General features: G+C 38.3%; 3 protein-coding genes across 3 annotated transcripts; 2 read left to right on the top strand and 1 right to left on the bottom strand.

The window, feature by feature from the left end:
* Positions 1-117: 117 nt before the first annotated feature.
* On the top strand, positions 118-12,087 carry LOC116292529 (pappalysin-1). Its single transcript, XM_089032625.1, has 10 exons — positions 118-249; positions 1,728-4,446; positions 4,798-5,021; positions 5,375-5,574; positions 6,867-7,049; positions 8,074-8,205; positions 8,576-8,936; positions 9,115-9,575; positions 9,706-9,885; positions 10,693-12,087. Exons 2-10 carry the CDS (start codon positions 1,787-1,789, stop codon positions 11,074-11,076), a joined length of 4,785 nt encoding a protein of 1,594 aa, XP_088888751.1. The 5' UTR covers positions 118-249; positions 1,728-1,786; the 3' UTR covers positions 11,077-12,087.
* LOC116292540 (uncharacterized) lies at positions 171-21,961 on the top strand. The gene is made up of 16 exons (XM_031699884.2): positions 171-249; positions 13,332-13,398; positions 13,481-13,564; positions 13,811-13,920; positions 14,996-15,083; positions 15,848-15,909; positions 15,983-16,087; positions 16,563-16,713; positions 17,475-17,610; positions 17,794-17,893; positions 18,166-18,319; positions 20,301-20,451; positions 20,905-20,999; positions 21,333-21,443; positions 21,550-21,654; positions 21,783-21,961. Exons 2-16 carry the CDS (start codon positions 13,384-13,386, stop codon positions 21,897-21,899), a joined length of 1,584 nt encoding a protein of 527 aa, XP_031555744.2. The 5' UTR covers positions 171-249; positions 13,332-13,383; the 3' UTR covers positions 21,900-21,961.
* A 566-nt stretch (positions 21,962-22,527) lies between these two features.
* Positions 22,528-23,777, bottom strand: LOC116292571 (5-hydroxytryptamine receptor 2B-like). Its single transcript, XM_089032515.1, has 2 exons — positions 23,239-23,777; positions 22,528-22,972 (listed from the first exon to the last, which is right to left on the bottom strand). The coding sequence occupies exons 1-2, from the start codon at positions 23,575-23,577 to the stop codon at positions 22,682-22,684; spliced, it is 630 nt and encodes a 209-aa protein (XP_088888641.1). The 5' UTR covers positions 23,578-23,777; the 3' UTR covers positions 22,528-22,681.
* Positions 23,778-26,571: the final 2,794 nt, after the last annotated feature.

Here is a 26,571-nt window from a genome sequence, read left to right as displayed (position 1 = left end):
GTGGTAAAGAAGAACTTCCTTGTTTGCTGTCATCCGAAACCAATAAAACGCACAATTTTTTACGACCTTTCGCTCGTGCTATTCTCTCCCAGTTTCCTTGGTATTGACCTGATCTATGGTCCCCTCGTGACGTACACTTAATTGTTTTTGTTTTTTTGTCTTATCTTTTCGTGCTTAGCTACAGTAGTCAAACTCGACTGTGTTGAGGTGAAGATTGGAATCAGACCGGGGTACGCGACTTCACTTAAGGTGAGAAAAAGATCAAGATCTGTATCATAATATGCGATGTTATCTTATAACTGGCAGTTATTTTTATTGATTCTATTTGTGATCTTGATTTTCTGTGATGATTTCATCTACGGTAACTTCTATAACCTCGTAAAATTGAGGAACAACGTTGGCAGTAATTAGGAAGGCGGCGTCTTTAATATGCTTCTCAATGCGTAGGAGGGCAGGTTATAGCTCATTTTCCTCCAGTTTTGGACGTGCTTAAGTATTGTGATGACAAATACCATCATTATAACGTTTTATTTATCAAATTGTAAAAAAAAAAGTGATAGTGGACTATCCCTGACACAGGAACGTACCTTATGGTAACGCAAGGATCTTATTTCTATGTCGACAATTTCTTGATGTAGTTGTATTTCAACATTGCGCTACTGCATTCCTTCGGCTTTAAATCATTAATATCTTTAAAATGAATCAGGAAGCTTTGAGAAACAGTCCCTTGAGCTGCCACGCAGGCTATTCACGTTGCATTCTTAGTCATAATGACGCAATAAAGGGGTAGGCTAGTCAGGGAAGGAACCGGGAAGGCGTTTCTCTGCTCTGCGTAAGGTCCAAACCCACGAAGATTTTGCTTGCCAAAAACGAAATATTTGATCTTACAGATTTCTTAAATCACTCTAACATGTTGAAGTTTTATTTAGTAATGGATAAACGACCTTTTTTAAGAGTACTTTTCGGGCTACTAGTCCTACTGAGCATTGATGACTAAGCCGTACTCTCCAAGTGTAAATTACATGGATTAAAATTTGCTGAAGTGAGGTCCAGTGTTTCCTCCGCCTAGCATAAACAGGTTTTCAAACGCCAGCCCCTTGAAAATTATAAATTGTTTCATCATTACTTCGTGAACCCTTCTTGATTAAGTTTTCAACTTGATTAACGCTGTTTAAAAAAATTTTTGTTGGAGTGAACCCTGAAGTACAGCGAGTTTTTCGTCGTTTTCTCAAAATAACTTTAGTTTTTAGAAAACTTCGAACCGGAACTGAGAATAGAAATATTTTTGTCTGATCTTAAATATCAGTGGCAGTGATGAAAGTATTAGCTAGGTTAGCATGGGGGGGATTTCCGTTAAGAGACAGAGTGAAGTGGCAGGACTTGCACGTTCGCATTCGTGTATCAAGCTTGACCTTGGGCGGTCAATATACCACTGATGATATAACGTCAAACATTCTCAAGTAACATCACAAATTACTTCATTCAGCGGATTTGACTCACGAAAAAAGTTGTTGTTTTGTAAGCTGTTAATTGCCGTATTGCATGCCTGATGCAAATCAAGGTTGCAAGTCTAATGTGATAATATGATGTGTCGGCACGTCACTAATTGGTTGTGAGGTCGGAAAGTCTTTGATGAACTCGGTATTACACGTAACAGCTTATCTTTCTGTTTACAGCTAAGAGTCTCACTTATGATCCTGAAGTGTGTTTTCATTCGTCTTATTTAGTACTCTTAGCGTTAGAGTCGTCTGTTCTGATCCAGGCTGCTGATGTAAAGTGCAATAACATGGCTGTACGTAGTTGTAGAAGGAAATCTTTATCCATAGCTGGTCTTCTGTTGGTATTCGCTGTGCTGGCATTGAAAACACGACCTATGTTCACGACTCACATTGACAAAGAACTAAAATTACTTGAAGAGGAAGAGAGACGACACGAGGCAAGTTGTACTCACAACCGTCGCTTAAAGCGTCATGATCAAGCAATGTTCCCTCCGACGCGGCCGACTGGAGCACATTTTGGTAAAGCGCTTCGTTTTTTTGGAAGAGAATTGATTCGATTCGCTGGTCATCGCGTGGCTACTTTGAGAGAATTTACTATCGACTTTTGGATGAAACCAGAAGGAGGTCAACAATCTCCTGTCAGTGTTCTCGGGTTGTTTGACGACTGCTCCCTTCAAGCATCAGATAGAGGATGGAGAATAGGTCTCCAAGAAGCCTCGCCTGAGAAAAATCTGCGCGTGTTCTTTAGCTTACGAGCTGCGCGATCACACAAGAGTACCTCAATCCTCTCACCTCTAAATGTCGAGCCGAATGTATGGATTCACATTGCTGCTACCTACGATGGCCGCAAGATGAAACTCTACGTTAATCAGGCCAATGTTGCGGTGTCATCCGACCAAAAGGGGCATGTATTTGCTAAAGCACTAATGCCAGATCAATGTGAATCCCTCGAGGCTGGGGGTGATATCAATGCTAATATTTACTATCGTGGAACTATAGATGAATTAAAGCTGTGGTCTGTTGCGAAATCACATCAAAGTATTAGCCTTGGTGTGTTTGATAACAAACTATTGGATAAAAATGGCTTTATTTTGTACGAAGACTTTAACACTGCTTCTGATAAAGGAGTTTTTCGTGCTTCATGGGTGGCAGTAACGAAGAGTTTACCTGAAATAGTCAAATCTACCATCCCAAGTGATGCAAATGACTTAACCATCAGTAAGCCCCCCTGTGGTAGTACGGTCTGTGACAACCCTGAAGTCGTACGCAGTTATGTTAATAATACTCATCTTCGAGATCGTAAGGTTTTACGATTCAGGATTATCAATGTTATGGAAAATGATGGAGGAAATCCGATCGTCACTCAAGAACAAATACGACACCAAACGGAAATCCTAAACAGTTCTTTCCAGCGATATAACATCTCTTGGGAGCTTCATGAGGTCAACGTGAAAAACACATCGCTACGTCTTCGAACTGTGTTGTATATGTGTTCACCGAAGAAGATTGGAGATATGGAATGCAATCCTGAATGTGACTTTCCCATTACAGGACAAGATGGCGGTGATTGTATTAAAGCAGGTGGGTCTAGATGCGACCCGTCTAAACGAGATAACGGGAAATGTGACCTTGAATGTAACAGACATGATCATCTGTGGGATTATGGAGACTGTTGCAACCCTAAGATTACTCTAACACATAAAACATGTTTTGACCCTGCGTCACCCTACAGGGCTTACATCAGTGTGCGCGAGTATAAAACTCTTTTAAACTTCTCGAATCATCAGTACCTCAACGTTTATTTTGCGCAGTGTGGGGACCAGTGTGAAGACATCTTCCATGGTTCAGCAACCTTCCCATGGGAAAAAGCTGTTCATAGTAATCTAGGAGGCGTGATTATAAACCCGACTAAATTTGGCCTCAAGGGGCATTCTAATGCAATAATCCATGAGTTCGGTCATATGCTTGGATTATGGCACGTTCATCATGGTGTATCAGAGTTAAGATGTACTGATGAATGTTATGAACACTTCCCATCGATGGAACTGGGTGATTTGTGTTCTGATACCAACCCAACCCCACGAAACAACAGGTGTAGAGATCCATCTCCACAGAAAACCGAAGGAAATTGCAGAAAGAGATACTACAAGGACACGCCGTTTAGGAACTACATGAGCTACGCTGACGATTCCTGTACAGATTCGTTTTCTCCGCAACAGGTGGCACGAATGCATTGTTACATCGATCTGGTCTACCAATCATGGCAGCCAGAGATAACAAAGCCTTCTTTCATACCCCTCCCCCCTCGGGTTACAAGTGACTTTCCTGGGAGAGTCGCCATAACGTGGATCCCTCCTCTGGGTACAGGAGGTGAGAATGCCAAGAACATGTGTCATTATTGTCGAGAGAACAGTGTTTTACACCAGTACGCAGTTACAGCTTATTCTCCCATCTCGGACAAACCCAACGGCTTCTGGGCTCCACATCAAGCTATCGGAGCTCCCGATGCAGACCCTTGTGAACTCTCTCCAAAGGCCTGGTCCCCTCTACGTAAGACCCCCTGGTGTGGTAGTAACTGTTACATAGAGCTAGGGTTCAACGAGGCTATCGTACCCACCAGCTTGTCAATATGGGTTTCTTGGCATTCTAACGAAGGTATTAGTGACATCCAACTCTGGTTCGAAGATTCGACTTTCAAGTCATTAGGTAATGCGACTGCGCAGTGCGACAAACCGCTGACCATGGCCATCAAGACCGACAAGAAAGTGTCCAAGGTGCGTGTTTATGTGAGAGACTCATTGACGTGCATCGATGCTGTGCAACTGACATCGTCTGTGTTGCATCCTAACTGCATTCGCTGTAAACCACTAGAATACCACGTGACTCGTGACCCTGCATTTACATCTGCCAAGCCAGTAGTCGTCAGGGAGACCAGGTTTATAGACCAGTAAGTAATTAATTCAAATATTGTCATATAGTATTGCTTGATGGGCGAGCTACTGGCAAAAACCTCGGGAATGACACATTGCATTGTGGGATAGCTTGAGGAGAAATGAGGAAATTATCATTCCCACAAGTGCATTGTGCGTCAGAATATTATTGCATAATGTAATAATACTTTCAGATTACCCAAAATATCCAACTAACACAGCATCAAACTGAGGGGAGAGGGGATGGGAGAGTGTATCTGTGGGGGGGGGGGGGGGGTGGAAGAGTGTGTGTGTCTGTGTCTGTGTGTAGGGGGGGGGGGTGGGGAGCCGTGGGTGATGACATGCCTAATAATGTGTTTGTTCTTCAGAAGTGTAGAACTCGGTAAGACCTATCAGTACAGCATACAAGCTGTTACCAGTAGCAGCCTCAAGGGATCTCCATCACCTGTCCTTACTTACACACCAAAACGAGGATTCTGTGGTGACGGTCACGTGGACAAGAAGAATGGCGAGGAGTGTGATGATGGGAATGTTCGTGATGGTGATGGGTGTAACGTCAGGTGTAAGAAAGAAGATGTCTTCCATTGTCAAGGTAATGCGTTACATTTTTATATTTCTCTATCATTTCTCTATCTTAATGTTTTCCCATTTCAGAACATGTTTCATTTCCTAGAGTGACTATTTCTTGTTCAACGATGAACGTCTTGTCATGATACTCAATTAATTTAACTTATTCATTGATTCATTCACTCGATCATTCAGTCATTTGCTTTATTCATCCATCCAACTATCCATCTATCTATCCATCCATCCATCCATCCATCCATCCATCCATCCATCCATCCATCCATCCATCCATCCATCCATCCCCATCCATTTACTTATTCACTCATTCACTCATTGTTTCCTCATTTTATTCATTTATTCTTTCATTTGTTGACTCAGGCCACCCCAGTCTCTGCTACCGTCATGACGGGGATGGAGTCTGTGAAGACTTTGAACGAACAACCAGCATCAAAGACTGTGGATTCTATACACCTGACGGGTTTGAAGATCAATGGGCCATAAATGCCACAGCCAACCCTGACTATCAAGAGTACGAGTGCCCTGAGACTGTTGTGATTGATGCACCACCCCGTGACCTGGTAAGAAAAACAGTCACATACTTGATCTTTCTTTCTTTCTTTCTTCCTTCCTTCCTTCCTGCCTTTCTTTCTCTCTTTCTTTCTTTCTTTCTCTCTTTCTTACTTCCTTCCTTCCTTCCTTCCTTCCTTCCTTCCTTCCTTCCTTCCTTTCTTCCTTTCTTTCTTTCTTTCTTTCTTTCTTTCTTTCTTTCTTTCTTTCTTTCTTTCTGTATATTTAGTCTCAAATGTTAGTTTTCCCACGTCTGTCCTGCTGTTCTATTTCAAAGTGTTCTGTGTCATCTACCGACTCTCTAAGACACCAAAGCAACGTTTTCACTAAGTGACTCACTCCAGGCGAAAAAAATATTATTGAATCAGTAATGTCAACAGCTGTTAGATGCCTTTTTAATATCCACTTTGGTCAAAAGATCTCCCCACATGCGGTGGTCTGCATCAAGAAAGAAATATCTACATGGGTGTGCTCGCCCTTTCTCATTCACACTACCATACCAACGTTTATTCTGATATTCACTTTGAAATACTCTTTCAGACTGCCGGTTGCCTATCTCATACGAATATACATGCCTATGTAGATAGGAATATCTTTTTGAACCATTCCCCTGATATCTTAAACCGTAATCATGACTTGGTTTGTTGTTTCTTGACCCAGCTTCTCATATTGTCATCGTCTTTGTTTACGAAGCACGTACAGACTGAATACTTGACTAATCTTGCTTAACAGTTATAATCTCTTCCGTTATCCTCAATAGGTGATCTCTACAGTAATCCCGCCTGAAAATGATACCTCTCTTCTGAATACTATCACTTGTAGAACTAGTTTTCGCCTTGTAAAGAACAGCTTATTTCGTAGTTTTGACAGGGCATAACTCAGTTGTGGTTTGCAGCACCTTACTATTCATTTCATCAGCCTTGGTGAAATATCATTTGAGGACCGCCTCACTATTCATTTCATCAGCCTTGGTGAAATATCATTTGAGGACCGCCTATCATCACTCTAACCTTAACCTCTGGCTCTGAACAGGGCAAAAAAAACATCAAGAATGTAGTCTAGTGTTCTTGCAAGGAATCAGTCGTTACAGTACTAACTGTATTATTCAGTTTGCAATTGTTGAACGGAATTCCCACGGGATTAGGATCTAAAAACTTTTTGGAGAAATTATATGAAAGAATAAACTCTGTTCGGGACTGATGAGGTTTGGAGGGGTTACGGGATTACCGCGGGATCTTTCTTTTTTCCTTTTACATACATATATGAAGAATGTATCTATTAAATACAACATTTTGTGTTTAAGGTGTGTAAGCATAAGGTGCGCCCAGAAACAGGGACTTCATGGGCTCCCTGTGGTCATAGATACAGCGATGAGGATTACTGGCTTGACGTCGTGTTTGAACGGCCTGTTGTTCCCGCTGCTGTGGTGATTTACATCGCAGCGGACGGACAGACAACATACAGTGAATTCATCAAAACTGTTGAGGTAAAGAAGGAACAAACACCCTGGGAAAGGCAAAGGGTACAGCTTGGTATAGTTATTCTCATGTCAGACTCCCGTTCCGAACACCGAATCAAATATGGCAATCAATTTGAATAACTATTGTTCTGGACTGCCTAGCCTCGTGTTCACGTGGAATTTCACATGTAAGAGAGGCTAGTCAATCCAGAACAATAGTTGTTTAAAATGTTCACCATATTTCGATTCGGGTGGGTGGCATGGGTGGTGTAGTGGTTTACCGCTCGCCTCTCACCACTGTGGTCCGTGTTCGAGTCCTGGCTCAGACTGGATCATATGTGAGTTGAGTTTGTTTGATGCGTTGTTCTCTCCCTTGCCACGAGGGTTTTCTCCGGGATCTCCGGTTTCCTCCCTCCTTAAAAAGCAACATGTGAGTTGAGTGTCGTATGTTGTAAATATAGAACGTAGTGGTAGTGCGTGTGGAGGGAACCTCACGGAAGAAGCCCCGTTTGGGGAGTGGTGGTTGTAAAATATATATAAGTTTATATATAAGTTTAAGTTTAAGTTTAAGTTTATATATATATATTCGGCGTATGGGGTGACTTGAAACAGAGTAGATGACGGCTTGATTAAATGACTTGAAGAATGCATTCCATCGTGTGTTATGGGTTCACATTTCAGAACACTGATCAGACTGGGAAGAATGGAAAATGAGCAAAGAAATATAATTATGAATAAGAGATTTTTGCGAAATTTTTGCCGAGTTTTCCCCCCGGGTTCTCTGGTTTTCACGCTAAATTCCAATTCGATCTGTGAGTTAGCCATGCCCTGACTTTGATCAGCCCAGAGTTTGTTCCAGGGTATCGATAACATTTGACGGTATCAAAGGTGGTATCCTCTCGTGTCACATTCCAGTAGAAGCCATTAATAATCAATGCAATATTTTCTATTCACCTTATTAAGCAGAATTATCAAATTGAGCTGATCCTCGCAGTATATGAAGCAACTTATGCAGCTGCAAATTGAAAAACTAACTTTTTTTTATTTTTAGGCAGAATTAATCGATACAAATGGCAACAAACACCCAACAGGCAGTAATCCAGTGAATCTGTCTTGTAAGACTAACCCTGCTATCATCCCAGTACAACATGATATGACTAAAGAATTCTTCTACAGCCAGAAGGTGGGTGGCCGACTATCTTTGTACATCTGATCGTTTTTAGTCTTTTACAGCAGGAGAGTGACTCCCGCAATGCTTGACCGAGGCATCACTGAGTCGATCATTAATAATGGATTATAAGTAATCTGTTACTTCCTTATTAATGAAATTATATCGCGTCTGACCATTACACCATTGTATTTATATACATATGATTTATTCCCAAATGCTCCGTTCACTTTTTAAAAAACCAGAGCGGTTGATTCTCTTAGCTGCCTGAAATGTGCTATTTTTTAAGCCCCAAAAGCAAACCTCTTTCGCTGTGATTGTGGAGTAATTCTCATAATGGGTTAAAACCACGAATATGTAATTGTGATGTTTTCTGATTGCATAGGTTCGTATCAAGTTCAGATCCTTCATGATCGCCATCGCAGGCGTCGCTCTACGCTCGCTTACTAAAGTCGATCCAGTTGCCATGGCAGCGTGTCGTCCAGACGAAGTTTTCAACCCTCGTACACAGAAATGCCACAAATACGCATGCGTCAAACCATCCTGTAAACCGCTGGTCATCAAGCGCGGAACTATCAAATGCGAAGGCAATGAAGAAGGTCAGCGGTGTACTGTGACATGCGCAAAGGGTTATCTTCCTCGAAGTTCCTTCAAATTGCTTTGTTTGCATGGGAAGTGGAGAGGAGCTGTGAAGAAGTGTCTCCCAGTGAATTGTGGAATACCAAAGATCCCAAATGCTAAACCAGGTATGATTGATTTTCATCAGTGGGAATGGGAAGAGAAAAGGATGAGAATGGGATGGGAAGGCGCATGCGTAGTAATTACTTTAAATTTTTTAAAATAGTTTTTTGAAATTTTGAATTTTTTTTTTTTTTTTTTTGCTTTTCATCTTCTGGCATTTTTATCACGGTTCAAATATTTCAGATTGTCCCAAAGGAACTCTCTTTGGTGCAGTTTGCACTTTTCATTGCATCCAACACGCCAAAAGGAACGGCAAGGACAACTCAATAACATGCGAAGACGACAACAAATGGTCCGTACAGCGGTCATTCTGTGTAAGCACATGCGCACCTCCTACAGTCCCGTTGAACTCAGTACCTCTCTCGAATAGCAATACTTGTATGGACGGCAAACAAAAGAGGTTTTACCCAGGGATGGCTTGTAAATTCCGTTGTGAACCTGGATACAGACTTGTGAAAGACAGACGTTCGTCATCACGAAAGACCTTAAAAATACGTTGCACAAAAGAAGGCAAGTGGACTTTGAACTCTCGCTGCGAGCCAATGACATGTAAACTTCCTTCACCTCATATTCTCCGCTGGTATAACTGTTCTAATGGCAATGTTCCTGGCAGTGTTTGTACTTCTTTATGTCCCAGCGAAAAGGTAATTCTTACATTTATGTACAAACGCGTCCGATGACTTATGGATAAAAGTTCAAGCAAATTGAGTGGTAGATGGGGGTTATTTTAGTACTTGTCACGTGAAACAGTTTTCTATTTTCCATTCCTCATAGACGCATCAAGTCAAGTGTGGTATCAACTTGGAGTGGAGTCCAAAATTTATCAAATGCAAGTCAGCAAAGTCGTGCAGTAAACTAGAAGCTCCTGGTCTTAGCTTTGTTTGTGATGAATATGGCTTGGAAGAAACTTGTAAAGTCAAATGTTTGAAGCTCAACCATGATGCTGTCGTCAAGGTAACTCAACTCGTTAAGACCCGCAAGTTTTACATTTTAATTATTAAATGGCTGCTATTCTCACTGCATACATAATTAGCGTGTCACGTAGGAATTTTGCAACCCCCCATTTATGGACATTGGAGTTTGCGCAGTGCGGGTGTAATGCTTTGCGATCCCTTCCATATATAAGCGCCACACCCAGATCCTTGATTCATTCCGTCGGAAGCTGCCCAAGGAGAGAGTAGAAGATTCACCCCACCCACCTCGCCTGGTGGCGGTTGACGACGCATCGCATGCTTTTCGCATGCTCATTGCCAGCAGTCGCGGTCACCTTCCATATCTTAATTCCCGTGACTCGGTAATGAGTATGCAGTGAGGATAAAATACTACTTTCAAACGATCAGTTTGGCTTAGCCAATCACAAAGCTTCAAAATGTAAACATCCAATTGCAGTGCTGGCAAGACATCTGTTTGAAAGCGCAGGTACATGCTTTTTGTTATCGACCTTTATAAATCGTCAAAAAATAGCAATGGGTTTTATAAAGCAAAGCGAATGTTGAAGGTCCTTCCTCACTTGTACCCAATATTGGTGATGTTTATAGTAGTGTTTGGCCGTGGTTAAACACGCAATAAAGCAAAGCGAATATTGAAGGCGCTTCCTCTCTTGTACCCAATATTGGTGATGTTTATAGTAGTGTTTGGCCGTGGTTAAACACGCAATAAAGCAAAGCGAATATTGAAGGTGCTTCCTCTCTTGTACCCAATATTGGTGATGTTTATAGTAGTGTTTGGCTGTGGTTGAACCGTTGACTTCTTGATCTACAGGGCGAAGAACACAAGTGGGATGTGTCAATCAAATGCAATGACAAACATAACTGGGACCCAGATCCCCGCATGATTATCTGTCTTCCTAAGTGTGGCGTGGACATCGGTGATGGTTCATGTGACAGACAAAATAACAACAAGCACTGTCGGTGGGATGGTGGGGATTGTTGTCTCTCTACCTCTAAACGTCGCCTGGTCTTGCGAATCCCACCCTGGTGTAAACAAGACTGTGACTGTAAGGATCCGGATGCTATTGAGAACAAGACTCCACGGCCTGGTAGTGGAGCAGGAATAGGACCAGGCGATGATGATGATGATGATGATGACAGCCCTGGTGAAAGTGATGGTAAAAATAGATCGTATAAAATTGAAACCAAGCAATAATAACTTTACTCAGCATGGGCTGTTCCTGTTCTGTCTACGGTATCAAAACTATTAAACGATCAGAAAGTTGGTTTTTACTGATGACGCATGCGCGTAAACAAGAGTCTCACGAGCTCGACACGCGCAAGCGCAATCGTACTCCTTGTTTCATTACTCTACATAACGTTTCTAAATCCTTCTATATCCTTTTGCATACTTTTTTATTGTCACGCATTACGCCATATTGGTCTTATACTGACCTTGCGTTACCAGTGAAAACGAAACTTTTATTATCCGTGACATGTCACTTATGACGCAAATATAATTTGATACAAATTATGACCTTGTCAGAAAAACCAGACAAAGACAAAGGGAGGCTATCTATGATATCAATGATTTTTGATAATTATCTAAAATGAATTGCATAAATATTGCAATGCACAATACTGTTGCTGTTGCAATGCGAATGCTAAAATACTTTGGTGTGCAAAGACTTTCAGACAATATGGAGTCAATATTTATCGGTGAAATAGATTTTAGGGGGCCAATCAGAAGAAGAGTTTTTTGCGCGTTGCATTAATACTGTTTTAAAGGAACAGATTTTACTTTGACTGATTTGACAAGATGTTGATGTGCGTACTGCATGTTACATTACGGCAGCCATGTTGGTGGACCTTTAACAAAACATTCCACGTTAGCTTCTCTTGTTATGTAGACCAACATGGCTGTCATGCCTTAGTCTTGTATTACGAATCTTGAGTGACTTTAATGATATATTTACAAACGGGATTCTATATTCTTCCTATTTCGGTATTCAGATATTTTTCGATGCAATGTTGATAAATAAAGTAATGAAAATGTTCTGAGAAAGTAGAAAATCTGTTGAACAATAATGATTTCCACAATGCATTGGGTAACGGGGTTGAATTTTCATAACTATACCTACAAAATATTCATAATTATTAAGTATTAAATTATTGACCATTATCTTTTAATCATAACAAAAACTTGATAAAATCTTGTTAGCAATTATTTTTGTTTGTTCGTCTTTTTCTCACTTTAAAACCCACTTGCTCCATTTACTAATCTGTTCCCTCGTGAAATAACTTAAAGGTTACGTTTTGAATATGAAAAAGTTTCTATGTCTTACTATTTTTTAGCTATGATATACAGCAAGAGAGTTAAAGTACCTCATAATCTCTTGTATACAGCTATTTCAAAAAGGTTGGTGCTTCGTATGCAACGCACTTGATACATGTTCCACTTAACAAAAAGGGCCGCGAGAAACTCTCGTTCGGAGACTTAGGAAAGCATTTAAGTAGACAAATCGCTACGGCGCTATTACCAATTTAGAGCAAAAACAGTAAAGTTCGATATTCATACTATAATTTTCAAATAAAAATTGAAATAAAAGAGAAAAAGTAAAAACATAAGTTTGAGTAGGTACAACTTTTAGGCCACCCATCCAGTTGCTAACTTCCTCAACCGGGCTTGACTCAGTACTTATATGAATGCCCAAGTTTTTTCCACTGGGCCACGGTTTCATGAAATTTGCACAACAATAGCGGTGAAAACAATGCACCGGATAGACTAGACTTTTTAACATTAGTTTTTCAACCGATTCCGTGCGTGGCAGAGATGCAAGGGATTAGCCGATATGGTCTGGGGGCCGGCTGGTCTCTCCCCTGATGCTTCGGCTAGAACATTTTCTTGCGTAATTCGTACACCCAAGGGCAGAAGGATTTAATCGCCGTCAGGTCCGAAGTCCATACGACGCCCCAGCTCTGCGGATGTCTCGGGGGTATGGCAAAATTGGAATCGATTTTTCTCTCTTTTTTTTTTTAATTTTTATTTAGGCTTCGGCTTTATGGTTCGAACCCCACAGTGTACAGAATCGAGTTTTTGTTCTTGTTCATAATTTTCAATTTCTTTATTGGGTTCAAACGGCTCAACATTGGGAATATTTTTAGTAAAATTACTTTATTTTTTTTCGCTGTGGCTATTTACCCGTCAGTTTTTAAAACTAAATTGAAACCATGACGGGCTTTGTGGTGTCCTTAACAGTGGATGCCTAATGAGAAATCTTTTGTTAAATGGCACCAACATGGCCGCGATGACCTAACGTGCAAACTGAAGGATATGCGCGGTAATTTTTAATATTCGACGATTTCTCAACTAAAACGAAGTCCTAATCTATTAAAAGTAATAAAATAATTTTAAGACTATTATTATTATTATGGTTTTTTTTCTTTTTTCTTTTTTTTTTGCGCAAAAAGAGACTGAGCCCACGAGAAGAGTGAACCAGCGGTTAACCATCACAAATCCAACATGGCGGACGTGAAAGTAAGTCGTTCTTTGCTTCTCGACAATTTAAGCCCCTTTACGTCTCTCGTTAACGGATATAACACATTTTATTATTCTTTAGTCAAAGAAGAAGAAGAAAGACGAACCTCCGGTTGACAATGATTTGGTGCAGAAGTATGCGAGAGGAGAAAAGGCCCGGACAAAAGTGAGTTGGTCTGATCACGTGGAGTAAACAAGATGGCGATGAATCATCTGAAATGTGTATTTTTTTTGCTTTAGAAAGAGTTTTTGGTCAAGGAAAGACAATATCTTAGTTGCTAAGTGGAATTAAGCCCCTCTTTTTAGTATCTAGATGCGGATTTTGTTTTCAGAGAAAAGGATTTCTTTATCTTCAACTGGATCAGCTGTTCGTTAGTGAAGTATATATGTCTGAAGTATTGCTTCGTTCCAGGGAATAAAAGACAAGAAGCTGAAGGGAATACTAAAGAGCTATGAGAGTCATTACAAAAAGGCTGCAGTACAAGCTGCTAGGGCTGAGCTACTACTTACAGAAGAGCCAGGGTGAGTCAATCACTAGTAAACCAGCTGGTCTGAGGAAAAATTGTGGTTCAGACAAAATCAAAAAACTTTGCAAAGCTGGGGTGTTGAAATTATGGATTTCCAGGCCACTATATGAAAAAAAACGTTTGCTTATGAGCTTTTTGTAACAGTGATGCAATAATAAAAGAGTTTTATATTTTTATTGCAATGGCAGGGCATATTCTTATTTTTCACTGGTCATTATTTTCACTGGGCTTCATACATGACACCTCCCTTTTGCAGCAACATCTACGTCACTATATCAAATCAGCTTAGAATTCTTATACTATACTATCTACTGTAATGGTTGATTCTATATTATGATGACTTAAGTTCACAAGCGCAGTGATAAACAGAATGGCTGGAGATGATAACTAGCCACATCAGACTGACCAAACAATGTGTCCAGTCAAGACGACAGGCCAAAGAAGTGTTTTAGCCAGACAAGTGCTGATTTTTTACAGTCATTGTTCATTGACTGCAGATTTTTTTTAGCTCTGTGAATGAATATTAAAATGAAAAGCAAAACGTTTAGTAATACTAGATCCAATATGTTTTCCAATAATGATGAATATTTTTTATTGATTTTTCACACAATTTCGACCTACAATTATTAGTTATTAATATTAAAATAAAAATTATAAGATAAAAACTGCAAATTCAGGGTAAAAACGTGTTTCGATCCGCACAATCCAGTAAACCAAATCCAGTCCATTCCACTCACGCACGGTTCCGGATTTTCCAAAAATGAAAAAACGCTCATAATTCAGAATTTAGAAGCATAAATCAGATTTTAGATGTTGGGTATGTTTTTGCTATACATGAAGATTGTCTATATCCTTTCAAAAGCTAAAAATTCAAAAAAAATTTTTTTTCATGAAAAGTGCTGATTTTTGCCAGACATTGTTCATTGACTGGGTATTGCTTTTAACCTTGTGAATGAATATGAAGGAAGGTATTATGCTTTCCCAAAAGAGTATGCATAATGCTTTCTGGTCTAGCTTATAATTTATGATGTTCTCTCATTATTTCCTTATTAATCTTGTGTTTTATTTAGATGTCTGCAAGCGGAAGGGATGGAAAAAACATATAGCTTCAAACAACATGATATTGCTGACGCTGTGGATGTAGCCAGTGCACAAAAAGTAAGTACTACAATAAATGAGAATGATCTTTATTGACTGCTATAGACACAAAAGAAATATCACCGATGCTACAAGAAGTAAGAATGGTCCTTATAGACTACTATAGACAGAAAAGAAATACCACCGATGTTACAATAAAATAAGAATGGTACTCTTAGACTGCTATAGACAGAAAAGAAATACCACCGATGCTATAATAAAATAAGAATGATACTCTTAGACTGCTATAGACAGAAAAGAAATACCACCGATGCTATAATAAAATAAGAATGGTACTCTTAGACTGCTATAGACAGAAAAGAAATACCACCGATGCTATAATAAAATAAGAATGGTACTCTTAGACTGCTATAGACAGAAAAGAAATACCACCGATGCTATAATAAAATAAGAATGGTCTTTATCTAATTAATATACCCCAACAAAAATTTGCAAGACCGTATTAACACATGTAAGAATACCATAACTTTACATGTTTTAATATTAGCTAAACAATTCCATTTGAATGTTTTTGTACATATTGTGAAATAAGATTGTTTAACTGTACCTAAATGCTTCATTTTTTAATATCATAAGCAAAACAATGTGGTAAATGGAGGTATGAAATTTATCTTCTCAGTGTTAAAATTCGATATCCCACTCATTTACTGCACTCCTTTGTAAAATATTAATTTGAACACTTGAAGATAAATTCCATATCTCCATGCTCCCATGTCTTATTCTCTATTCTTTATTGTTAATGTTTATTGGTTTTTTTATTTTAGTATTTTGAATTAAAGCTGGATAAGTTTGGACCATATTCAATCAATTACACAAGAAATGGAAGGTTTGTCTTGCACTAATATTAACCGTAAAAGTTTTGAGTCCAGCTAGTAAAGGTTGGTGTTTTCTTGCTATAGGTTTATGTTAATGGGAGGACAGAAAGGACATATTGCTTCAATTGACTGGCAGAACAAAAGACTGGGATGTGAAGTACATGTGAGAGAAACTGTTAGAGATGTGACGTAAGTACCCAGCTTTAACTTTTTGAATTTTATTAATACCCTGAAACAACCTCTGGGCTGATCTAAGTCAGGGCATGGCTAACTCACACATTGAACCCTGAAACAACCTCAGGGGTAATCTAAGTCAGGGCATGGCTAACTCACAGATTAAACCCTGAAACAACCTCAGAGCTGATTTAAGTCATGGATAAATCACAATCAAACCCTGAAACAACCTCAAAGGTAGATCTAATTCGAAGCACTGCTACAATTTAGCTTGTTGTGTTTTGTGAACTGGAGAACCTGAAGAAAATCCCTCAAATCAAGTCAGGGACATAACAAACTCTGCTCACTCACAATGCTGTGTCCAGGAATCAAACCCTAGAGACTTTAGAGTTGAGTGACTATGCAACCCTTGATATTGGACAGTTATTGACTCATGACTCATGCCATGCTGTTTATCAAATAATTCTAATATTCTCCCACATATACCTAGGTGGCTGCATATTGAAACAATGTTTGCTGTTGCCCAGAAAAAAGCAGTGTATATTTATGATAATAATGGTATTGAGCTGCACTGCTTGAAGAGACATGCTTATGTTAATCGCATGGAGTTTCTGCCACATCATTTTCTTCTGTCTACTGTGGTAAGTCAATGGACTTAGTCAATGTGGGTGAAATGTTTCTGCCATATCAGACCATGTGTGCCATTCATGGTTTGGACTCTTCTTTGATAGCTGCCATGCATTTGTATGTCAATGAGCCCAGCTAAAATATCTCTGATTCTGTAACACTGATTGCAGAAAATATTTATTGGTCGTAATATAAGTTTTTATATGACATGAAGATAAAATTGTAGTATTCTTAGAAATAGGTAAAACTTTCGTCTTTAAGAAAATTTAAAAGAGCATTAAAATGTTCTTTTTAAATTAGAAGCTAATTTTTAGGTTAAAATTATATATATATATATATATATATATTATATACTTACATATACTTTTATTTTTACTTTTTATTCATTTATCCATTATTAATTTTTTTATTTATGTATATTTTCTTTATTGTCTTTTACATATCATATTTTGATTTTACTTGTGTATTTCTTAATGCAGTTCCCTATTGTAAATCACTAATGTGACATAGGTTTACTGTCGAAAGAAAGAAATATTATTATTATTATTACTTAAGTTGTTTGTAAGACAAAATTATGATTGGGCCTGGAAAAAACGTCTGTGTTGTTTGATTTGCTAATGTTCGAGTCCATGAATTCCCATGAAAGATACAACCACAGAAACAATATAGATGACGTTTAACAAAACATCTGGTACAGATACAAATCTGCCTTATCGATTCAATACCATCTATTCAATATATTTGATCACTGATGATAACTTGTTGTTCTTGTAAGGGGAATTACGGAGTCCTGAGGTATCAAGACACTTCAACTGGCAAATTAGTGTCAGAACACAGAACACGACAGGGTAGATGTGACACCATGACACAAAATCCCTGGAACGCGATCATTCATCTTGGACATCATAATGGTGAGGAAGAATAGTAGTCACAACACTGAGGCATGACGTTTTGATAGTCATGCCCTTGAGAATCATTTCTTTCTTCACCAGAAGTCAATCAAAACAAACAACACCATTTTAAGCCTACCAATTCTATTACAATATTCACTGGTTAAGGTTCAAGTCATTAAGACTTCTTAATAACCGCTTTAGGAACTGTAACACTTTGGAGTCCAAAAGTCAACCAGCCATTAGTGAAGATGCTTTGCCACAAGGGACCTGTACAAGCAATTGCTATTGACAGCAGAGGATTGTAAGTTATTCCATTAATGAGTTTATACACAGTAATAATAATGATCAATAATAGGGCACAGGTTCAAATGCTGTTCAAGACTTGGAGTCTTTAAATTTGCAGCTGCATTAGGTGCTTGTATACTGCGAGGATCTGCTCAATTTGATACATAATAATTTAGTAGAATGATGAAAAGTGTAGCAGTAGACATCAGATGTGAGTTGAGTTTGTTGGGTCTCTCTTTTTCTGTATATTATTTTCAGTGATTTGTAAAAAAAATTTTTTTTTGACAGATACATGGCTACAACAGGATTAGATGGCCGCATGAAGATGTGGGATGTCAGGACTTACAAACAACTGCACAATTATTTCACATATACACCAGCTAGTACCTTATCTATCAGTCAGCGCGGTCTGTTAGCTGTGGGTTATGGCCCCCATGTACAGGTATTATATATCTTTTAATATTAAATGTAAAATGTATTATAGAAAAAAGTTATATCAATTCCATGCGTAACATATTTTTAAAAATTCTTTATCTTCATAATTGCCATGAATAAGTGGGAGGCTCTTATATATATGGCTTTGTCAATGCCCTTTACATTTTATGACCGGTAAGACTTTACTGGCTGCATATTAAGGCTCTATTAGCAGCAGTAGACATGATAATGATATGATGAATCTATTATCCCCTACAAGCACATATTATTTTATCAGAAACAGATGATAATGCAAAAGATTAAACCAATCAAAATAACGGTCAATTTGTATGTTACCAAAGCCTTTGATTTTTTGTTAGAAAACTGAGAAGGCTTTGAGTATGAGAATGATCCAAGATCCAATAAGTTTATCAATAATGGAAAAAATTATCTTTTTTTTTCACCGAATTTTGATTTACAATTATTAGTTATGAATATTAAAATAAAAATTATAGGATAACAACTGCAAATTCAGGGTAAAAACGTTTTTTGATCCGCACAATCCAGTAAACCGAAGTCCAGTCCATTCCACGCATGCTCGGTTGCGGATTTTCCAAAGAGATAAAAACGCTCGTTATTCAGAATCTAAAAAGATAAATCAGTTGTTAAAGGTTGGGTATGTTTTTGCTATACATTAAGATTATCCATGCCCATTCAAAAGCAAAAAATTCAATTAAAAAAATTTGCTATACAGGATCTAGTATCTAGCATTGACCTAATAGAACACTCAATAGATGTTGGTAACAAATGAAAGTGTCATATGTACTAAAGTGTTTGACTGTTAGCAGATGACCAGCCAAGAAGCAAGGCAATATTGTTTTATTTGGACTAATTTCTAACCTACTATTAATAGTGATTTTTATGATAAGTATAAGTATGGCATTGTTGTAATCAATCTGCAATGAGATAATACTCAACCTACAGCCTCAGTCCTCTGGCTTTTTTAACCAATTATTTCAAAATTAGACAGTTGTGTAGCAAGTTGGGCTTTTTTCCACATTTTTAAAATGATGATAATTTCACAATTTAGAAGTATTTCCAGAAATTCGAGTGCATGTGAGAAGGAAATGTAAACAAAAGTATTGCAAAATGAGTGAAAGAATTGGACCATCAAAGACATTCAATCAATCACCTCCATGTGAAAACCATAAAACCTTGAAAACATTGTGTCTTTACAGCACTCAATAGACCTTGGCAGCACATGAAAGTCTCAAAAGTACTAGTGTTGGATTATTGGTGGATTGGCAGATGAGGAACATGAGGTTTCTTGATCCAAGATCCAATAAGTTTATCAGTAATGGAAAAAAATTATCTTTATTTTAAACACATTTTGAAATACAATTATTAGTTATGAATATTAAAATAAAAATTATAGGATAACAACTGCAAATTCAGGGTTAAAACGTTTTTAGATCCGCACAATCCAGTAAACCGAAGTCCAGTCCAGTCCACGCATGCTCGGTTCCTGATTTTCCAAAGATTAAAAAACGCTCATAATTCAGAATCTAAAAAGATAAATCAGTTTTTAAAGGTTGGGTATGTTTTTGCTATAGAATAAGATTATCCATGCCCTTTCAAAAGCAAAAAAATCATTTTTTTTTTAAATAAAAAATTTTGCCATACAAGATCTATAGCATGGACTGAATAGAACACTCAGTGGACATTGGTAACAAATGGAAGTCTCATACATACTAAAGTGTTTGACTGTTAGCAGATGGCCAGCCAAGAAGCAAGGCAATGATGTTTTATTGGGACTAATTTTTAACATACTATTTATTATAAGTATAAGTATGGCATTGTTGTAATCAATCTGCAATGAGATTATTTTCGGCTTACAGCCTCAGTCCTCCAGATTTTTGAAAACAACCAATATGTTAATTAATATATTTATAAATTTGGTCATACATGTTATCCTATTATCTATACTCATTATTGGTATTTTTCTTTAGGTGTGGCAAAACCCTTTTCTAGAGAAACAGAAAATGCCCTACATGACCCATCTAATCCCATCATGCACTGTACATGATCTACAGTTCTGTCCATACGAAGATGTTCTGGGTATTGGCCATTCACAGGGCATCAGCAGTATATTAATACCTGGTAAAGAATCACATACCCTTCTTTGTCTCTTAATCTTTACCTTTGGCATTACGTTTTCCCACAGACCATGTGTCATTTATTTGAGAATACATAAGATTCTATGTTTGAGTTGTATCCATATTCATGTGTCTTCTCATGTGCAACAGTTAAACAAGGAAATGACACCCTAGGGAATGACACGTGGTCTGAAATGGGAACCCTAACCCTAAAACTATCATGCTCAAGGTAAAGCAGTTTATAAAATGTATAAGAGCATTTTTCATATGGGTGGCAAATGGTATAGCAAATCTGCCATTATACAGTTACCATTCATACCGTAAGTGTAACTACATGCAATGTGGCCACTTCAATGCTATGCCATGTAATACCATGTAAATGCTGTCAGTCAGTGCCATATGTTTTTCACTGATAAAAAAACAGCCTTTCAATGATGTTCTTTTTATGAATGTGAAGGTGCTGGAGAACCTAACTATGATGCGCTAGAAGCAAACCCATATCAGAACAAGAAACAACGACAAGAATCTGAAGTCAAAGCACTTCTTGATAAAGTATGTTCATTTACATAAATATATACACATATACGTATATACAAGACAAACAATTATGCTAATTTCATGCGTATTGCAGTTTTCCCTTCCTGTGCACACTTTATGCATCATGGCTTTGGCAGGTTGTTAATCTAGGTCGATCGACTTTGCTCTACTCTGCATTTTTACATGTCTATATGCAAATATAATACACATTTCGGAGTACCCAAAATTCTTTTCGGTCTTAGCTTCGATGATATGACCTTCTCGAACCCGACTACGATTTTTTCAATTAGGTGTACATACTACCAAACTCGTGCTATTGGTTGCATTATTCTAATATTTCTTTCTCAGATTCAACCAGAGCTTATATCATTGAACCCAATGGATATTAATAAAGTACGAAAGAAAAAGAAAACCGCATTAGATGATGACGAGGATGATGACGACGATGATAATGAAAAGGTAATCTGATTGGAATCCCTGTGGTAAAAAGTGTACACAGGGAGCCCATGCCAGTAAATTTCCTCTGCTTCTTAGTTTTTCATTAACTTGAATTATTTGGTTGAAGGATGAAGATGATGGAAAATTTGAACCTAAATACAAGAAGAAAGGTAGAAGTTCATCTGCAAAAAGGCATTTAAGAAAGAAGGGTCACACAGAGGAAGAGAAAAGGGTGAGTAAAACTACCTTTTTCTTTCATGTTTTCCTTTTTTAACTTCAACTTCAAATCTTGTTTTTGTGGTTGTTGATGATGATGCCTTTTGATTGATAATGGTTTCTGTCTGTTCTCGTCTGTTTCAGTTACAACTTAGGAAAAAGAAAGTAGAAGAGAGAAAGAAACAGAGAGCAGACAAGACAGAATCTATAAGAAACAGCACATCAGCTTTAGAGAGATTTGCTAAGACACCCAGCACTTAAATCCTTATCCCCTCACTCCATTATTACATTAATGAATTATAAGATAATACTTTAACTTAGAATTGAATTATCTGTGGTTTTTGAAGCGTCTCTCATTTCTCTCCTCTCAGTCTTGTTAACGTGAATGAATAGAGGCAGGGTGGGGGTCGCATTAGTACAACAATCGGTTCAGTGTTTCAAGTGTTTGTAGCGAGATATTGTATGTTGGCACTTTCTATGAGGATATCAAACTGTTAAGCTGAATTAGTGTACCAAGGTTAAGCGAACACAAAGCGAACAAAATTTTTTTTCTGTCGATGATCACAGCTGCTTTGTGTGGGATGCTCACTTCTGAAACGGAATTCCTTCGAGTGAATCACCTACGAATCTCTTATATTGACAGCTTTGATGGAAAATACAGAGAAGCGTATAGTATAGCACTAAAGACGATACAAATGAATGCGGGTAATGTAAAAATCTATTCGGAAGTTCTTTTTTGTTTGCAGTAATAGAGAACAGCCTCGTTTCCTTCGGATATTTCTCAAAGGATCAGACTCAAGCACCTCAGTTTTAGACAATAACCTTTGGTAGATATCTTGATCGTTTCAAACCTCTCTGCTACCTATCTGAAATAGCCACTTCAGTTCGTCAAGTAAAAGTGTAATACTCGTGATAGTACTTCACGTTTAGAGCACTAATGACTAGTGATACCAAAGGAGGCGCACAGCGGTAATAAATCCACCAATGAGATAGTCTTCTCCGTGAGGATCTGGGACCGAAACTGATGACGGCTGCGAAGGAGACTACCAATGAAAACATTTCAAAATATCCTTGAAAGCGTTACGAAAGTTAGTGCTTTGGAAGGCATAGATAAAAGGATTTACACCTGCCTCTGCGAAAAACCCAAAGTAGTAATACGAATAATACTCGTAGGAGTTGGCTGTCGCAATATTAATGATAACTATGATTGCTATAGGGAAGTAAAAGATGGCGAATAACACAGTTACTGTTACAGACATTTTGACCACGTGGATCTGTCGTTTGAGTCTCGCTCTCTGAGATGCTGCTGACATTGACTGTACTGCTACTTTATTCTGCGAGTAAAGTGAGTGAGCGATTTTAAGATAGCAGAAACTGATGATTGCGAAGGACAAAAACAAAAGACGGTAATTCCGAAGAATTTGTAAATATTGATGAAAGATTCAGATGTGGTATTGTACACAAGGCGACATTCTTTTTCGTCATATCCAGTCATAATATACAAGGGAGAGGTGACGACGAAGCTGCTCAACCAGATACTTATCAATGCTATTCTGAGGGTACGGCCTGTCCATCGCGATCCTGAATGTAACGGTCTTACGACACCATGATACCTTTCTACTGCTAAAACAGTTAAAGTGACAATAGCTCCGGAAGTGGCTGTCACTGAAATGTTATATGATAACAACAGTTTACATAGATAATCTGCCAAAGCTCCTTTTTCTAGCCTGACCATAAACTGGACACACCGCACCAGAAGAAAGAAAAGGGATGTAATATCTGAAATGGCAAGGTTTACTAGAAGAAAGTTAGTAGTTGTACGTAAAGAACGCTTCTTCCAGACTGCGACAACAACTAGGACGTTTCCAGCTATGGCTACAAAAGTGATGAGAATAAGAGCAAGGTATAACCAGTCTTTATCGCTTATTATCGCCATCATTGGTATTCACAATGTCGCAATAACTTGCCAGCATTCCATGCCTGGTCTACTCGCACTGAAAAGGGTTCTGCTTGTTGGAAGGAATTAAGCTGGGGTGGATCGATTTTGATTGGTTAATTGAAGAGGACACGGTCGTGATTGGTTAATTGATGCTGACATCATCTTTTCTACTAACATCTGCTTCTCTTTCTCTCTCGACAAAATATCTTCACTTGTTTTACGTTTTTGCCTTTTGCCGCTCCTTTATAGTTGTTAGTCGTTCAAATATGGCCGAGGGCAGCTCTAGACGAGAGATAATAATCAATCTGTAGTGATCATTCAAAGCATGCTGTTTTCTACCATGGATCCACCCGACACTTCCAGCCATACATCCATTGCCAAGTGAGGCACGCATGCAAATCTTCCACATTCAGAAGGTGTTCAGTATTTACGCCACCATTCACATTTACCTTCAAGCCCTCTTCGTGTGTTTGAATGCGATAAAGGCCTGCATGCATAAAGGTGAAAGCTACTAAGTTGCTTCGGCAACACGACTAGAATAGCAAAGATCAAACTTTATAAAACTAAGACCCGCTATCATACAAAAACAAGTTGCAGTTCTGATAGAGAGTTTTAGATTGACTTTTTTTCTTCCCGCAAAAGGCAAACGTGGGCACGTTTTCATCGTTTTCCTGTATTTTACTTTGCCTCTTGCAAACTTTTATAGCACAAACAAATATTCTTCTGTTTTTCTACTACTTGGATTTTGTTGCGATTCATTTTCAGTTATTAAAAAGAATTTTTCACTGATTAACTGACGTTACACGTTTGCCGTGAACGTCAATCTAAAACTCTCTAATGGTATCAATCACCTTGGCTCATCTTGCATTCATTTTGCTCTTCAAACAGGAGCTTAGAGAACTAAAGCAAGTTCTTCTCTCAATGGAGCCCCTCTTGAAGGCGAGAGACTCCATCGGTGTCAAAGTTACTAAGCTTCAGGTTAACGTAGACTTCCCTATAGTATAGATTGCACGACAGCGCACATGGTGAAGAAGCTGAATTGTAACAGGTTTGAGAAAATCCATCCTTGCAACAAAAAAGGAAGGGAGAAGCTACAAAACCTAATGAAACGAATAGTAAAGCTATAAGTGGAGAGGGCCTCGGATTAAGAGCCTTACTTGGGGAAATTATCTTATAAACATTCCGGATTAGTCCTCCTGCAGGGATATCAGGAGTATTTTGCTTGGAAGTGTGAAGAGGAGCATGGAAGAACTATTGGCATGCCTGAGGTAGTCTGTGAAAGCTCTCTCAGGGAAAGAGACTCTGCCACAATTTCAATCTAAGATAAACCAACATCTTTTTTCGCCTGGCAAGAAACTATAGCCAGTCGATACACTGATACCAGGGGCAGAACTTAAGATGGGAAGCATGTTTTATACGTTAGTGATATTTTCAAACTACAAACTAGATCTGGTTTCGTTTTCTATAATTAGTGAGCAGTGAGGTTCCTCTAATGCGTAATTTGTACGCCCTCATTATTAGATCTATCTCTGATTGCTTCACGTCAACATTAAATCCATCTCTGATTGGTTCACGCCAGCGTTACATCCATCTCTGATTGGTTCAAGTCAACAATACATCCATCTCTGATTGACCACAAAAAAGATTCCCAATTGTATTACAGAGGTATTTCCGGGGTACAAATGTGAAAATCTAATATTTCTAATTCTTGAAAGTTTTTTTTGCTCACCGCAAAATCAATAGTCTGCTATTAGTGTCGTCACGCAACGTTCACGGAAGTGTCGTCACGCTCACGTCACTATTAGCGGCTGCGTAGGAGAATACTACGTAGTACAATCAACGGCTCTGCTGACGTGGCCGAGGGTGGATGGGGAATTATTAACGATTAAAGCATTTTCTTATTAAAACTTACTCATCATATTCAAATACTAATACCCAGTTTTGAACACCAGTATGTAACTGGTTTAATTTCTCTGATTTTTATGTTCGCGTTTGACGCATTACACTCTACTATTTTTGAAACCTAGAGAAGTACTTTTCTCCCTCGCATCCGTTTTTAGTGTCGGTCGTCACGGAACGCTCCCTCCCCACAAACTTAATATTCTCTTGTTGAAACCTAATGTTGGGTTACCTGTGCACTGCATGTGGTACACGTGTTTCTCATTTGAAAGAGGAAGAAAACTTCTTTAAAATCTTTAGGAGCCCGAGCGTATTTTCATGGTGAGTCCTTTCTTGTTACATTAAGTAATGAATTGTAGACGAAGAGTGAGCATAACACTTAAATATAGCCGCCATCTTATGTGCATAGAGCTTCAAAGGCATTGATGGTTTGGCGGGGAGGGGATTTGATATGTATATATATTTTACTATTATTTATTATTATTCTATTTTGTATATATTTTATCGAGGGCCACCTGAAAATTATCACTTATGGTAACGGTGTTACCCTGTCTAATAAAGTTGTTATTATTATTATTATTATTATTATTATTATTATTACTATTACTATTATTTAAGTTAACTAAAGTCGTGGTAAGATACCTTTATAACTTTATAAATTTTAAGACTTCAATATGTTCAATCATTGGTCAAGTTGTTAGTCCTACGGGTCGGTTCGGGTCGCGGGTTTGATTCCTGCGAACAGTAAACAAGATGAATAGGGTTTGATTTGGAGTTGTGTGTTAGTGTTTGAGTTGGAGTTGATGAATAGAATTTGTTCCAAGTATAATGTACTCCCCTTTGCCACGCGGAGGGTTTTATCCGGTTTCTCTGGTTTCTCTGGTTTTAAACACGTCAGAGAGTTTTTACACGTATTTTTGAATGTAGTGGTCCAAGTGTGTCTGTGTGTATGTGAAATAGTGGTCCAAATATTGGAAGTAGTATTCATAATTTTTCACCCACTATAAGAAAGCATTTACTTTAGATATGACGTGTATTAGTAAGGCATAAAACCTTATCTTAGATAAATGCAGCGATATAGTGAGAGAACAATTC

The sequence above is a fragment of the Actinia tenebrosa genome, unplaced genomic scaffold (assembly GCF_029948245.1).
Source record: "Actinia tenebrosa isolate PJP-AT-01 unplaced genomic scaffold, QUT_ActTen_1.0 PGA_scaffold1__47_contigs__length_23844297, whole genome shotgun sequence".
NCBI classification, from domain to species: Eukaryota; Metazoa; Cnidaria; class Anthozoa; order Actiniaria; family Actiniidae; genus Actinia; species Actinia tenebrosa.
This window is presented reverse-complemented; position numbering and strand designations above follow the sequence as displayed.

What these genes read in the sequence shown, in the direction of transcription:
- LOC116292529 (XM_089032625.1), top strand. Translation starts at nt 1,787, where the DNA reads ATGGCTGTACGTAGTTGTAGAAGGAAATCTTTATCCATAGCTGGTCTT. An exon ending in AATTCTTCTACAGCCAGAAG is followed by an intron (nt 8,206 to 8,575) that starts GTGGGTGGCCGA and finishes CTGATTGCATAG; the next exon opens with GTTCGTATCAAGTTCAGATC. An exon ending in GATCCCAAATGCTAAACCAG is followed by an intron (nt 8,937 to 9,114) that starts GTATGATTGATT and finishes CAAATATTTCAG; the next exon opens with ATTGTCCCAAAGGAACTCTC.
- LOC116292540 (XM_031699884.2), top strand. An exon ending in ATGTAGCCAGTGCACAAAAA is followed by an intron (nt 15,084 to 15,847) that starts GTAAGTACTACA and finishes TTTTTATTTTAG; the next exon opens with TATTTTGAATTAAAGCTGGA. An exon ending in ACACAGAGGAAGAGAAAAGG is followed by an intron (nt 21,655 to 21,782) that starts GTGAGTAAAACT and finishes CGTCTGTTTCAG; the next exon opens with TTACAACTTAGGAAAAAGAA.
- LOC116292571 (XM_089032515.1), bottom strand. Translation starts at nt 23,577, where the DNA reads ATGATGGCGATAATAAGCGATAAAGACTGGTTATACCTTGCTCTTATT. An exon ending in TAGAAAGGTATCATGGTGTC is followed by an intron (nt 22,973 to 23,238) that starts GTAAGACCGTTA and finishes CTTTACTCGCAG; the next exon opens with AATAAAGTAGCAGTACAGTC.